Source organism: Musa acuminata, chromosome BXJ1-3 (genome assembly GCF_036884655.1).
Source record: "Musa acuminata AAA Group cultivar baxijiao chromosome BXJ1-3, Cavendish_Baxijiao_AAA, whole genome shotgun sequence".
Classification (NCBI taxonomy): Eukaryota; Viridiplantae; Streptophyta; class Magnoliopsida; order Zingiberales; family Musaceae; genus Musa; species Musa acuminata.
The window spans coordinates 4,331,745-4,346,874 of NC_088329.1; the positions used below are offsets into that span (position 1 = coordinate 4,331,745).

The 15,130-nt window shown below is 37.4% G+C and overlaps 2 protein-coding genes across 4 annotated transcripts; both read right to left on the reverse strand.

Annotated features, from left to right (window-relative positions):
- Positions 1 to 1,836: 1,836 nt before the first annotated feature.
- LOC135617901 (uncharacterized hydrolase C22A12.06c-like) lies at positions 1,837 to 3,543 on the reverse strand. 2 transcript variants are annotated; one of them, XM_065118644.1, is made up of 6 exons: positions 3,132 to 3,543; positions 2,945 to 3,043; positions 2,802 to 2,843; positions 2,599 to 2,731; positions 2,246 to 2,347; positions 1,837 to 2,163 (listed from the first exon to the last, which is right to left on the reverse strand). In XM_065118644.1, exons 1-6 carry the CDS (start codon positions 3,372 to 3,374, stop codon positions 2,051 to 2,053), a joined length of 732 nt encoding a protein of 243 aa, XP_064974716.1. In that variant the 5' UTR covers positions 3,375 to 3,543; the 3' UTR covers positions 1,837 to 2,050. The 2 variants fall into 2 exon arrangements, with proteins under 2 accessions (XP_064974716.1, XP_064974722.1); XM_065118650.1 differs by lacking the exons at positions 1,837 to 2,163; positions 2,246 to 2,347 and adding an exon at positions 2,390 to 2,528 and having other exon boundaries at positions 3,132 to 3,495.
- Positions 3,544 to 9,072: 5,529 nt separating this feature from the next.
- Positions 9,073 to 11,741, reverse strand: LOC135617908 (cyclin-D3-1-like). Of its 2 annotated transcripts, XM_065118668.1 has the most exons (6): positions 11,149 to 11,741; positions 10,577 to 10,663; positions 10,355 to 10,453; positions 10,065 to 10,266; positions 9,834 to 9,955; positions 9,073 to 9,709 (listed from the first exon to the last, which is right to left on the reverse strand). In XM_065118668.1, exons 1-6 carry the CDS (start codon positions 11,446 to 11,448, stop codon positions 9,476 to 9,478), a joined length of 1,044 nt encoding a protein of 347 aa, XP_064974740.1. In that variant the 5' UTR covers positions 11,449 to 11,741; the 3' UTR covers positions 9,073 to 9,475. The 2 variants fall into 2 exon arrangements, with proteins under 2 accessions (XP_064974740.1, XP_064974733.1); XM_065118661.1 differs by lacking the exon at positions 10,577 to 10,663 and having other exon boundaries at positions 11,149 to 11,706.
- Between the last annotated feature and the right edge of the window lie 3,389 nt (positions 11,742 to 15,130).

The window sequence follows — 15,130 nt, forward strand, 5'->3', positions numbered from 1 at the left end:
AATTAAGTTATTTTAAAAAAATATATATTAATTTTTATATAAAATTATCCTAAATTATTTAAGAAAGTTGTTATGTTTGAATTACGCTCGGGTTATTTAAGAAAATTATACTCCTTCATAGAACATATTAAAAAATATTTTATTTTCTATATAAACTTATCCTAAATTTATCATAAACCTAATTACAAAATCCTACCTTTCTTATTTCCTATTTCCTATATTGACTTAGTTATACTTGAAATTGAAATGAATTAAACTTGATTATCTAACCTATTTTAAAATTTATAAATTTGTTAATTTTATATATTTTAAGATAATTAATTATCAAAACTTCAAGAATTCTATTAGAATATGATTCTAACAAACAATATATTAGTTTTTAATTTTATGATAAATTTAGAAGAAGTTTATATAAAAATTAATATTTTTTAATAAGTTTTATGAATAAATGAGTGTGAATCGATTATAATCCGAGTATAACTTGAATGTAAATGATTCAACTTGATTCGATCCGAAGAAATCCAACCCAAACGGATCGATCGGGCTTAAATTAGTTCCAAGTAAATGTCAGAATTAATGGTGAAATAAATCCAGGTTGAAGCTTTTCAATGGAGATTTGAAATTGAGACTAATTGTTTGTTGTTTCTTTGGTCTTTTCCTATTGTATGGCTTTTTGTTGTTGAGCTTAAAGTCTTTCATGTTCCATAAAAGATAGCCATGTAAGGTTGCCACATTGCATTTGTTCTCATCCTCCTGAATTAGTCATCCACACTTTTGAGACATCCATTTTGTTTATCCTCCACGCAATGGTCAAAAGATGTTGGGGAAGCTATAATTATGTTTCTGTGGACTCCACCCCATAAAGGTCAACAACTCATTGATAAAGCTCAATATGTTGAGTTAGATTGATTGTGACGAGTTTGATGTCTCTTAATGTCAAGTTTGTTGATAAATTGATGTTTTCGATGATTTCTAAGTAGACATGATTGAGTTTGATGCCACTTTTCTAATAGGGTGGCTGCTTTATCTCCAAGAATTATTCTGCTAATGAGTTTGCAGCCCTGAACAGGAGGAACATGTTGACTAGTTGATATGGCCGAGGAGAGTAGGAGGAACATGTTGGATTTAATTTGAGTATATCTTTTCATTGTAAAATCATAATAAATTCAGTTTAGAGGTCAATATAATTTTCTCTCTTGTTTAAATATATTTTTTTTATTTTGATTTATTATTCGATTCATCAAGAGATGTGGAGAAAATATTAGAGTGAAAATCTCATATCAATCTCAGGAAGAGATTTCGTCTTAAAAAAATAATTACATGTCTCTGAATTCTTTCTAATTTGTTATCTTTTTAATTTATTTTATTTTATTTTTTATCCCAACAGAATACCCCAGAAAAATCATAAAATTGAAATATAGACAACACTTGATGACTGCTTGTCACCATAGTTTCTTCTTCAGATATCATCCATGGCAATGGATTGTTTTGCTTCTTCTTAATCAACTACTACATGTCTTTGTCAACACATTTGATCTTTCCTTTGGCACCAACTTTGCATAATATATCTACTCCATTGACCACCTCACCTGCAACCACATGAGGGCATCTATTGCTCTTAATAATTTGAGAGGGAAGTTTGTACAAACAATATAGTGACCCCTTCCTAGTGAAAAGGGGCAAAGCTTCCTAAAGGGTCGTAAGGCTCACAAGTTCGTTGGAGATTACGAAAGGGTAAAACCTTGCTGGTACATTTATCGTCTAAAACCTTGCTGGTACATCTATCGTCTAAAACGAATAATGTTTTATGAGTCTACGGATCGCATCAATAATCGATCGACCAAATAGTCCCTTATCATTATTACATATTATCTACTTCAGCAGCTATCAGCACCGAAGCAAAAACAATCACATGAGTTTGAGGTTGCAATGAGTAATCAATACAAAGCCTTATAACTGGCATCATATGCGAATACATTTGTAACAGGAAAATGAGGGCAAAAAGAGGCGTTGCAAAACAGTTGATGGAAAGAGTTTATAGCTAGTCAATTCAAGCTGAACACTCTTCCTTGCAAGCATCATCTACTGCTGCTGCATCCTCACATAAATCACCCTCAATCTTCTGCAGGAACTCGAGCATCGTCTTGAGGCTCTCCTCGTCATCTGCACTCAACAATGGCTCTATCAACTACTATCTTCGTCTATCACCGACGAAGAGAGCAAACGCAGAGGCACGCGAACTCACCGAGCCTGGGAACGGTGTGGCCTCTCGGGTGTCGGATGAGATACGGATCGACAAACTTCCCCAGTAGCTGCTCGCCATTCTTCTTCAAGAAGTCCTTCTCACCTGCACAAATGATTGCAGTGATGCTCTTCTAATCGTAATTCCTCCACAAGTAGCAAACACACACACTCGCGCTATCATTTTTAATGGTGAAAGGCTTCCACGGAATTGGATTCGATGACCGAAGACCGCGTCACTCCAAACAAAGTCCACGGTCAACGAGGAAGCTATCGACCGTCGGTTCCTAATCCAAGGGTCCAAAGTATACGACGTTTTAACGAAGACGATAAATATATACATGGATCATCTATTACCTATGAAGTGAAGCGAGGTGCAGTCGATCTTGGCGGCAGAGTAGACCCTCTCGACCACCTCCGGTGCTTTAAACATCGCACCTCCCATGAACACCAAGTACTTCAGCTTCGGCACCGTCGTCAACGCCAATCCCTATCCACTCATAACGTTATTTTAAGAGGAAGACGAATCCAACTGCGCATGGCGAAACCCCAAATCAAACCTTGGATTGCAGACTCGCAAGCGCGGCGGAAAGAATCGCTCCCTAATTGAAAGTTACCCAAATAATAATTCCATTAATAATTCCTTCTCAGACCCATTAAATCGCTAATTCTACACACTGACCATTAAAACTGTGTTATTTACCTGAGAGAAACCCATCAGACCATCGAACGGCCCTTGTTCGATCATCAGCTCCTCCACCCGGGCAAAAGCCTTGTCAAGATTCGTGTACACCATAAAGTCCTAATTCCATCCCACACAAATAAATGATCATAAATACTTACGGTGTTAAAGGAAGAGAGAGAGAGAGAGAGAGAGAGAGAGAGAGCACCTTATCGTACTGGTACCACTCGTAGTAGGGGGGAGGGAAGATGCCGTCGACCTCGGACTTTCCGCCGGCGGGAAAGGGAGCGTCGGGGAAGACGAGGTCGAGCCGGGAGATGACCTGTTCCGGCCACTTCGCCACCAGTTGCGCCCGCATGATCTCCCCGCTCGTCCGGAAGCCGTGAAGGCACAGGAACCGCGGCTTCCGCCGGCCGCTCTTGCCACTCTCCTGTTCCCCGATGCTCCCCATCGCCGGCGCGTTCTCCACCCACTCCTTCGTCCAGGCAGCCCCGCTTTGTGCGAAAGCAGCGGCGAAGGAGTCGCTTCCTTATAGGCGCCGAGGGTTGGACCCTTACGATGATGGGTGGGTTGGTTGGTGGCTGGGGGTTGGTGGGAGAAACACTTCAACGGTGATGCCATGGGCGAGCACCCATTCATGGGGCGAAGGCCAAGCGATCGCGAGGGACATGTTAAGGCGGTTCACGTACAGCGAAAGCCCACCTAACCCGCGACGTTAGTGGGTGACGGCTTGGACGCTATTGCTCTCCGATGGAACCCCACACGTTCATGGTCTCCGTCACGACGAACGGATCTGCTCTACGATCCGCGCCCGCACGAATCACGAAGCACATTAATCGGCGTCGCCATCCGTCGTCGATGGAGCTAATTCTTTTTTCGGTCAAACAAGGTGGCTCTGACGTGTTCAAAGAAAAAAAGATCTAACATATTCCGTATACCCAGAAACCTACCTGCCTTGTGATTTGTGTTCTGATGCCTAACCCACGGGATGACAAGGCCAAGAAAGGAAGAAGAGAAAGATGCTAATTAACATAATTTAGGAGGCTAATTATATATTATTTCTCTTATTATTAGTATTTTAATTTTTATTTTTAAAAATTATATTGAAATACTTATATTTATGAAAGTGAAACACTAAAAAGATAATTTTATTTTCATAAATATAGAAATATTATTATAATTTAAAAAATATAAATATTAATAATATTAATAATATCTAATTACAAGGATAATATATAATTAGCCTTAATTTAGGTGGATAGATTATTATTAACCAATATAAAACTTAGTTTCTCTACTTCTCAATAAATATACGACATTTATAAGATAATTTTCCTATAATTAAACTTCTCATAATTTATTTTCTCCGTATTCCAATTCGAAACCTCTTAAAAGACAATGAAAGCTTTTATTTCAATCATCAGAATTTTCTGTAATTGCACTTTGTTTATGCTTATTGACATGAAGCTTCATTTGAACTAGAATAATAAAATAAATAAACAAATAAATAACCTTCTATCATGTTATGATTTCATGCTTGTTTTAGTGCATGTAGTTGTAGATATATGCTCATATCGATGTAGATGAATAAACTATTGGCCTATAAGTGCATAATTTAATTTGTCACTCTAGAGAGATCACTTTTTAGGGATTGTTCCTCTTATAATATATATGCAAATGGATTCATGTGCTGTCATTCATTATAAAAGGCTTTAAATATAGTACTTTAACATTTCTCACTCATAATCTGTTTTAATAATCCATGCTTGGGTATCAATTTTGTCATATGCTTCTCATGGTTAATATTATTATAGAAGTGTGTGAGTGCTTTATTTAGAAAGTAAAATATCATTTTGTCAGCTAAATTTTCTTGACAATATTTATGTTATTTAATATTTTTAATAATATTTGTAAAAAATGCTAATGATCAGCTTTTTTGTGTAATATCATAGGTTATTAATTTATTCATGTTAAATTTTATTAGAAATGTAGGGGCAATTTGTTTATTGACATGCTTATTATTAGCATTTAACTATATGTGATTTATATCAAAATAAAATATATTTTTATTTTCATTATGGATTCCAGTAATAAAAAAATGACATGACTATATAATAAATATATCACGATGGCCTTATTAAAGGTACAAATGGAAAGGCTATTATCTTATAGAGTAGTGACTTAATGTGACAATAATAAGTCGGATTATTAATTATATAAATAGAGTTTAAGTTCAATCTTTATTCGTATGGTGATTATTTTATTACTCGTGTAGAACTATAGAAAGAGTGTTGCTATAAAAAGACCCAAAGCTTTATGTTTCGTGAGTTGTGACATTACATACGTACAAGTTTTTATATTTGAGAGTATTCATTGGATGATTGGGGATTTGGAGAATCTATAGAAACTCTCAAGAATAAATCAAAATATATTCACATGACCATAAACACGCAACCTTACAATACAATACAATATTCTGTACAATATGTCTGATAATAAAAATCAAAGTCAAAGAAATATAGTTCAAGACCTTATTCATTATGTTTTCTTCAAATAAATACTATTTATACTATGTAACGTTTAAGTCTTATGAAAGTACCTCATTAATCACAATGTATAAGTTTGAGTAGTATTTTTTTAATATTAAATAATTTTGAAATTTTGTGGGGGATGGTCAGGATTGAGTAACGAAAAATATCAAAAAAAATTATTTACTCTCTTTTATTTCTTTTATCACTTTTTTTTTCTTTCCTTTTTATGATGTTATGAACGTGAGCCATTTAAGGATTTCAAACATTCTTTCACTCAAAAATAGGAAAATCTTATTTCTGATTATGCAATTAAAGATATTCTTTCACTCGAAAATCTTTCTCATATTTTTTTTCTTATTTTCATTCATACGAACTAAAAGATTCATATTGTTTTTTTTGACACTCGTGCATACAGGAATGGCTCCCCGATCATATCTTCAAGTATCTCTCGAAACCATTTCACATGATGATGAGATTTGTCTTACAACAACGTATAACATGTTTTAATTTTTTATTTAACTTTCTCTTATTTATTTTAAATATTATTTATTTATGTTCTAACACAAAGACTACCCATCAGATGGTTTAAGCTACACACACAAGAAAATTATCAATTATCTACAATCCAAACCTATGATCCAAAAAATAAAATTTGAGGATATCAAAATATTAAATTTTTATTCATATATATATATATGTATATATATATATATATGTATATATATATATATGTATATATATATATATATATATATATATATATATGTATATGTATGTATATATATATATATATGTATATATATATATATATATATATGTATATGTATGTATATATATATATGTATGTATATATATATATATATATGTATATATATATATGTATGTATATATATATATGTATGTATATATATATGTATATATATATATACATATATATATATATATATATATATATATATATATATTATTTTATTTTATTTCAAACTTAATAAGAAAGCAAAGAGCAACAATATCCAAGCTATTCAATGTCAAGATGTAACTTATTAATTCAAGAGTATAATTATTTTTTATATTTATTTTGATTCATTCATAACAATAGAATAAAAAGCATTGTAGGATCATATCAAGAAAACAAATATAAAACATGAGCTCAAAATAACTAAATAAAATATTGAAAGAAAGATTTAGGAGATAAGTTTCTAACTAATTTGGTTTCATACAAATCAGAATTTTACACAAAACGTTATAATTAAAATAAAATAGATAGATCGAAATTTTTATAAATTCTAGATTAGTAAGTTTTACCACTCAATTGAGGTTGTTGCCATATTTTGTGTTAGATAAACTTAAGAAAAGTGAAAAAAAAATATCAAATTAGAATCTTTCTGCAACTTATCTTGGACTAAGAACAAAAAGGAATTAAAAGAAAAGAAAAAGTGTTGCTTTGGCTTGAGGATTTTTGGATCAATTGGAGATTAAGTTTTTCCAAGCTAAATATTTTAGCTTAGTGATTTCTATCTTTGATTTCTTTTTTATCATGAGATTGTCTTAGTGTAAATTTTATATTTGTAGAGTAAGGCACTAGTTGGCTTTAATAAGGGATAATTTGTTCGTAGGTTTGTCAGGAATTATCTGCTTTGGGCGATGAGATGTACCCGCATGATTTTATTATTTCGAAATATATAAGTTTCAAAAAACACATTTGAGGATAAGAGAGACCTTGCAAACTTATGAAACCTTGGTTCATATACTCCTCAATCAATGTGGGACTAAATGATCTTATCAGACATAATGGAGAGCATAACGTATTGCAAACTATGTCAAATCTATGACAGAGTCTTGGAATATAAGCATTTCATGATAATGATGATACTATGAGTATTTAGATTGGTAACGATAATAGCAATGTTAGATGTGGATCCGGATCCGGATCCAGAAACATCGGCCTCGGGCTTGCGGTTCGGCCTGCACCGGACAATAATTCTGGTTCGGATCCTACTCGTCTTTTTCGCAAATACAAATCCGGATCGAGTACAAGTCAGAATCGGGTCCATTTGACCAAAGATCCAATCCTTCGCCTGCGCGCTCGTGCACGCAACAGCGCAAAGCGTTTGCACGCGGGAGAGGATCAAACCCTCGTACGAGTTACAGAGCTCGCCGTCCTTCCGAGAAACTGCATGGCGATTTTACTGGACAGCAAAACAATCATCCATGGCGGACGTTTGTCGGTGACCTCCGTTCCTATACGTAGTCAAAGACTCGTCATTTCATTCTGACCTTTTAAGACTTGTATTTACCGGATTTGTTGTATCCCAGTTCACCTTCTTCTCGGAAGGTTCATGGACAGTCCCCAACTCCCAGTACTACAGCCTCGGCCTGAGTAACCTAGTGTCTTCTCTGCCTCTCCATGCACCTGAGCACCCCTGCTGCAGGTTATTTCCAGCTATTCCCCTCGTCCTTTCCAGGAAAACACATTAAACGGGACTGCTCGAACAAAGTGTCGATTCCAACATCAACCTGCTTTTAACAATTCAATGGATTTGTCCCGGCGAGGTGGTCCTCAGCCTGCGGTGACTGCTATCCACTTCAAATGGCCTGCAGGAGGTGAGAGATCGCAGGTCTGCATGATTTGAATGATTCATTCCCACTCCTGGATCCAATTCGAACTGGAGAACATGATGAGGTGTAATCTGACAGGGGATGCTGTTGCTCCATCATAATTGAGTCACAGGACAGAATGACCATGGCTAGTGGTCTCTCTGATGGAGGAGAATAAACCATGGTGATGTGCACAGTAGAATTCCTCTGTCCGAGTTTGCCACTGGGGATTACAACTGAACCACTTTTGTCTCACATGCATTGTCCATCTTTCCTCCATTACATCTGCAACTTTTAGCACACTGGTGCAGGCATGTTACTGATCTTACACTTTCTATCAGAGAATCTTTTAATTTTGATTTCACTCAACTGTCCCAGTTGTATGGGCTTCATGTTAAACTACAAAAATTGAAAGGAAACAAACATCTTCAATGCAGAATTCAATTGGAGTTTAGGGCAGCTTAATGGCATTGTTATCATGAAAGCATTTCATATCTTGGAATATAAACCACATTGGTCAGAATCAGATTTGCTAGCATGATAATCTTGCAATGTTGAACATTTTATTTTGATTCTATGCATCAATTGGTCAAGTGGTACACCCAAGTGTAATCAACATGTCCTCGGCCAACAGAGGCTGTGGTATGCTTTAGCTGTCCTGTAGATTCATTAGGTGTGCAAGTGATGGATAACCTATATGTGAAATGGATCTGCAGTAAACCAGTGCTATCTATCATCCTATACACTAAGCTTAGCTGGTGGACATTAATTACAACAGATCTGCAGTGCAATGGATGCAATTTTGACATGGCTGTAAAGAACTAGATCTTGGGATGAAAATTCCAAGAAGATCACCAAATTCCAGTGAGGAACACAGAATCACCACCTACATGAAGGTTTTATATGTTCTCTTCCCAAGGTTCATCACACTTGACTCCCTCTTTTATATCATGGGGGGAAACAAAGACCAGAGTGTGAGCAGACAAGCAGTCAAAACAATAAGATGGCAGACACAAAATGTACAATAAGAAAGTGTGATCATTTAGACTCTGTCAATAGAAAAGAAACTTCCAAGGAAAACCACTTCCTCTTTGTCTTTCAACTCTAATCTTCCTTGTTATTTTTGTTTGGGTGACCATTTTTGATCCCCAAAGGACTTCTCTACTAGTTTGTGACAAAGAAGAAGAGACCAACAACAACAACAACAAAGGCACTTTTATATCTATCTTGATCATGACACAAGTGTTCTTAGCCCCATGTTCATCTGCCTGATCCACTTTTAAGGCATGAGATTTTATTTAATCCTTTTCCTGAATCTCACTCCTTTTTTTTTTATGGCTTTTGTCAAAATTCTGACCACAGCATATACCCCACTAACCAAACCAAACTACAAGTTGGAAAGCAAGTACATACAAGGCCTTCTTCATGGGATTGGCAAGCTGCTTGTTTTCCTCCTCTTATTAGCTGGAGAATCTTGATGACATGTTGCTTGTGACCCAGCAGACGTATCATCACTCTTATAGCTCAGGCATGCAGCATCCAACACCCCATTGGGGCTTTGTGGTACATAGGAAGCCAATGGACTAGCAATTTCAAGTGACCTACCCCTCACTGCCATTAACTCTTGGATCATCTCATAACACCTGAAGACTCCTTCCTGCAGCAACCAACATAGTCCAATACCAAGTAAGAATTTTAAGCATGCATAACAATTACCAATGGAACATGAAACAACAGTTTGTGACTAAGAAAGAGAGAAAAAAAGATGGAGACATTTGCACCTTCACAACATGGACACAGCATGATAAAGCCTTCTCAGCTTCCACATTTTGCGTCTCCCTCAAAACAGACAGCGAAACAGCAGCAGCAAGTTCAGATGGTCTGAATGCTAAGAATTCAATCCCTGAAATGGCATTTGTCTCAATCTTGATCAGACAAATCAATCCACCAAACTAAGAGTAACACAGAAGAGGGAAGATGAGGTTTACAACTTAGACAGTGAGATAATCTACCTCTAATTGTGCCTAAGATGAGTTCCACAGAACGAGACACCAATAACTTGCTTGGGGCATTGCCTCCATTGAACTTATGAAGGAAGAAATCTATGAAAGAGAATGGAGTCACCGCTTGCATCCTCCATTTCAGGGTGCTAAGCACCAATTGCTCCATTCTTTGGATAGTTCTGGCTTCAAATATATATTTCACGTCGCCTACCTATCGGAAGCAATTCACGAAAGTCTCAGAAAAAATACATTGTCTCAAAGAACTAATTATGGAATTATATCTACGAAACCTAGCTTACTTGTAAGTCGAGAGATAGAGGGACTTCAGTTTCCTCCATCTTCGCAGCCAAAGATAAACATGCCACAGATAATAGTTGTGACATCCAAGCCTTTCCTTGCTACAAAATAGAATTAAGACATGGAAGCAAGAACTAAGATTCTTCCATCCAAAAAATATATATAAATGAGTACAGTTTGTGTTCGATCAAGGATCAGATTCCAGAGTGTGTGAGACTTCTTACAGGAAGATCATAGGCAGAGAGGAAGCGATCCATATAATTTACAGCTAAATATGCACTCAGTGGCCCAAAGCTGTACTGAGCATGAACCTGTGCGATAAATCATATAAGCCATTGATCACAAGAGAGGAGTTGTTGACCAAATTCTGCAGCACAACGTTGAAATCTTTGCAACATAAAGTAGCATGACATCCCCTCAACATCATCAAACGACAGGAATTCGGGCAAAAAAGGAAACCGCTTTCAAATCAAGTCACGTAAGAGTTCTACAAGATAGATAAAAGCAAAATAAAGATCAAGAACCAAGAAAGACCAAACTGATTTATCGAAACACATTCCGGTTATTTACATATGTAACACATCAACATCAACGATTATCCACAAAAAATCTAATCCATTATAACAGATGCGATAAAGTGGAAATAAATCACAGACACTCATTTGAAGAATCAACATTGCAGAGGAAAAGAGAGAACGCCATGACCGCAATGCCAATGGCAAAAGGCATAGGTCGATTAGTGCCCACAGAAATCGCAAATACCTTTTACAACAAGAAATAAGGAACAAAAACCCACCTTCCAAATCCAATCAGTAGCATCTCTCCTAATGGCTAAGTCTAACGCCCCGGACCGCAGCCTCACGGCATAGTCCTCCCGCGGCATATGCTCGGTCTCCCTCCCGACCAACAAACCCACGCACTCATCCGACTGAACGGGGAAGTCCACGAGGAAATCCCCATAAAAATCGGAACTTTCTACTTCAGAAACCCAACCAAGCCCATGCCCACCCTCCCCCTCCTCATCTAAACCCAGGACGCTGATGTTGTCCTCGGCGCAGAAGAGAGTAGACGCAGCGGAGTCGAAGGTTGGAGCCATCGCTTGAAATATGGGAAAGATGATATTTTTCTCGCAAAAATAGAGCCCTCGTTCCCCTTCCTCTCCGCTTCTCCCCAAAGGTGGCTCCTTTTCACCGAGGAAAGGAGTTGAGTGTTGGCAGCACTCAAGGGGCAGCAGAGGAGAGGAAGGTGGACTACTGTTGCATAGACAGGACAGGAGGGGTTCTGTGGGGCACTTGCAGTGGAGGGGACATGGTTGCTTTGGCCAAGACGAGAGCAAATGGCGAGAAGAAATATAAACAATATGGAGAAGAATGCATGACAGGCTTATCAAAGGAATATATATCTGATCTCACTTTGCCTCCTATGAATCTGAAGGTGCACCCGACTGTTTGGCTGTAGAAGGGGTTGATGAATGGTGATGATTACTGAAGAATGATGAAGTTATGATTAATGGGTGAGGTGGGGAGGTGCTTAAAAAGCATATGACGTGGTTGTACAATAACATGATTTGGAAAATAATCTTGTTTATAATATGTCAGATACATAAATATATTTACTAAAGAATCAAGAGTTTTCATTTGCCCAGAAGTTAGATTTGCAGTGAAATTACAAGTGCAGTACCAAAAGATTAGTGAAATAAAATGCAAGGACTTTTTGCATCCTTTAACTCTTTAACTTCTATTCATATTCATATTTCAAGCAAACATAATTTGATAATGAGAAGATATCAAATCCAATAGAAAATTCTTGAAAAAACATATGGCTTTAGATCTACACCAATGTGATTGAGGAGGATAGTTAGGGCAAGAAAACATAAAGGAAAAGGATCTCTGAGGTACAAGATTACATCCTTACTTTGGTCTTGCAACATTCTTAATGTCTTTATAGTTAAAATATTTTGAAGTTTTTTAGCATGCCAAATACCATCATGTTTTTGTATTTTAAAAAGATAATTGCATTATTTTTAAATTAACATAGACATAAATGAAAATATCCCCATATATATAACAGAGGAACATAAGTAGGAGGAAAAAAGGATTTCATGATGTATGGACATTTTTAACAAAATTCACATGAAGACATGTATGATCTAAATGACCAAAATTATATGAGGTATTCCTCTGGTTCAGGATATGTTCATTGGTGGCATCTAAAGTTACACTTTGAATGGGGATTGTGGGAAAGACTATCACCAGTATTGATAATTAATTGTACTTTGCTTTTCAAAAGGTTGAAAACCAATGGCAAATACAAGTTGCAAATGTGGTCCTTCCTCCAAATGCTCCAATCTCAGAATTGTTTGATGGAAGATAGAATAATCAAGAGGCTAAAGCATGGACCTTTGCTATAATGGTGGAAGTATCTCTGGGCAAAAAATAAAGATATTAAAGTATCTGAAATAGAAAAGATAATTGGCACAGTATATATATGTGTGTGTGTGTGTGGAAGAAGAAGAAGATCATGCATAAAAAAACACTTTGTATTAAAATTTTCTTCAATTAGTAAACAGATACCAAGTTTAAAATGTCCATGTAACTTGGTATTATACCTACCAAATCTGTGGATCTTGCTCCTTTAGAACCAATCATACATTTATAAGAAAGACTCAGACAATGACAATGATAATTAAGATGACCACTATTACTCCTTGATTGACATTTATTGTATATGCTTCTTGTCTACCATGGTTGTGCTCTTCTATCTTCAAACCTTGTTGAGTTCAGGTACAATAATTTGCCTTCCTTTCTGAACTCTGTTTTGTCATCTCTCATGTACTCTCTGCTTTGCATTGATGCTCATATGTTGTGCTCATTTGTTCACATATGATGTCTCTTTGTTATCTTCACTTCATTTACTTTTTACTCTTCTGTCTAACATTGGTATCTATCTATCTATCTATCTATCTATATCTACATGCATTATATATATAGACTGTTGTTATAATCTAAGTTCATCTCCCAGCACGCATCTTATGATAACCTTAAAAGGTTCTGATTCCAGTCAACTAAACGCCAGGTGTACTCACAGATCTATCATCTTTGTCCCCTGATCCATTACTCAACCTCAGACATATAATATAGTCAGCGAGCATGGACCAGCCACTGCTGCTATCTTAATGACCTTACTGTGTTCTTCCCCAAGTCGAACGAGGGGGTATAACATGGACAACGCACGCCTGCCGAAGGACCACCTCCTTCACCCCACCCAGCAATATTGTACTGCTACTGGACTACAGTTCATGAACTAAAGCTCCCTCTAATCTCAGCTTGCTTTCATCAAGTATGACAGTCGAATCTTTTTGCTTTTCTTACTCCTCTTCCGATGGCTCTCTCTATGACCTAAAAAGTTAGTGGGGAAGGCTTCACCCATGGCTGTCACACATGCACACAGAATTCCATAAGCTTCTGATCTTGAGTTGGTGAACACAAGCGTGGAGTGTGAGTGTGACCGGTCTTTTTTTTTAGAAGCCTTCCTCGAGACTTTTCCTCTTTATCTGAAGGAACTGCTGCTTGCCTCGGATTGAGATCCGAGCTCTCGGTACTGTTGCAGAAACATATATCATTCCTCTCTATCATGGCTACCAATTTTATGGTAACATGCTTGCTTATTCCGATACGAGGAGAGAGGGATCGGCAAGGAAGGCTTAGAAGAACACAGCATCATCTGCACTGTTCTAAACCCTAAGCCCTACCCTACGTGATGCAGTAGGCTCCGAGGGCGAAGACCGGAGACATGTTCACCACCCATCGATGCGGCGGAGCACCATGAATGAGGCTCCCAGGAACATCCGCCACAAAAATTTCTGCATCTCGCCGCCATCCTCGCCCAGCCACCGTGTTCTGCGGCCTTCTTGATCCAACTACGTATACGTGCATGCTGCCTTCCCCGGTCACTGTGTATTCTTCTGAACCCCCTTCACTTGGATCAACATCGATCGGAGCACGAATGGTGTTGTAATCTTTCCCAAGGCAAATCGAATCGATCTAAATCGAGCTTACATCAAGATGGCGACTACTCGCGCTACGTGGTTTCAGATTTCTTTGCTACCGCTCGTATAAAGCCTCTTCTGTGGCCTTCGGTCTTCTACATAATAATACTATATAATCCATACGTATAAATATACATGTATATCCAAAAACAAATGTACCATGTGATACGCAATTACGGCAATCTCGTGAGCTGCCAAAAATAATTCGCCACTTGGTATTGACCTCGTAGCCTACGACAAGTTTCAATTGTACGAGTTAGGTACATCACATGAACATGAGTCCTTATTGGTCATCGGGTTCATAAAAATATTAAGCTAATAGATTGTACCAACATGACTTGCATCAACCCGTTCATAGTGAGTTACCAACGGACTCTCCGAACCGTTGGTCCCATTCTTTCTTTCAATCCCAACCGTCGGTAATTCTAACTACAAGATATGATCAGATAGGACGAACCGTCGAGATTAAGGGAAGGATTGGGATCGATGGTTTTGGAGGCACCTTCGGAACCCCATGTAGAGAAGGGGTCAAGTGGAGGTCAAAATGGACGCAGTGGCTGAGGCAGCCCCGGCGCTCCTGTGCGTCTTTATGTGCACATCGCCAGGCTACAATGGAGGAGGATTGTTTTAGCGGCATTACCACGAACACATCAAAGGCATCCACGCGGCAGTGTGGGAGGCCACCTTTCCCCGCATGCCCAAACTCCGAGGGAGAGCAGAAATCTTATCG

Bases quoted from the DNA above. Each gene is read 5' to 3' on its own strand.
- LOC135617901 (XM_065118644.1), bottom strand. From the start codon at position 3,374: ATGGGGAGCATCGGGGAACAGGAGAGTGGCAAGAGCGGCCGGCGGAAG. The intron at 2,348-2,598 runs GTAATAGATGAT...TCATTTGTGCAG, and splicing joins CACCTCGCTTCACTTCATAG to GTGAGAAGGACTTCTTGAAG. The intron at 2,164-2,245 runs GTGAGTTCGCGT...TGTTGAGTGCAG, and splicing joins CCACACCGTTCCCAGGCTCG to ATGACGAGGAGAGCCTCAAG.
- LOC135617908 (XM_065118668.1), bottom strand. From the start codon at position 11,448: ATGGCTCCAACCTTCGACTCCGCTGCGTCTACTCTCTTCTGCGCCGAG. The intron at 9,956-10,064 runs GTAGATTATCTC...ATGCCATTTCAG, and splicing joins CATCTTAGGCACAATTAGAG to GGATTGAATTCTTAGCATTC. The intron at 9,710-9,833 runs GTGCAAATGTCT...TGGTTGCTGCAG, and splicing joins GCTGTGTCCATGTTGTGAAG to GAAGGAGTCTTCAGGTGTTA.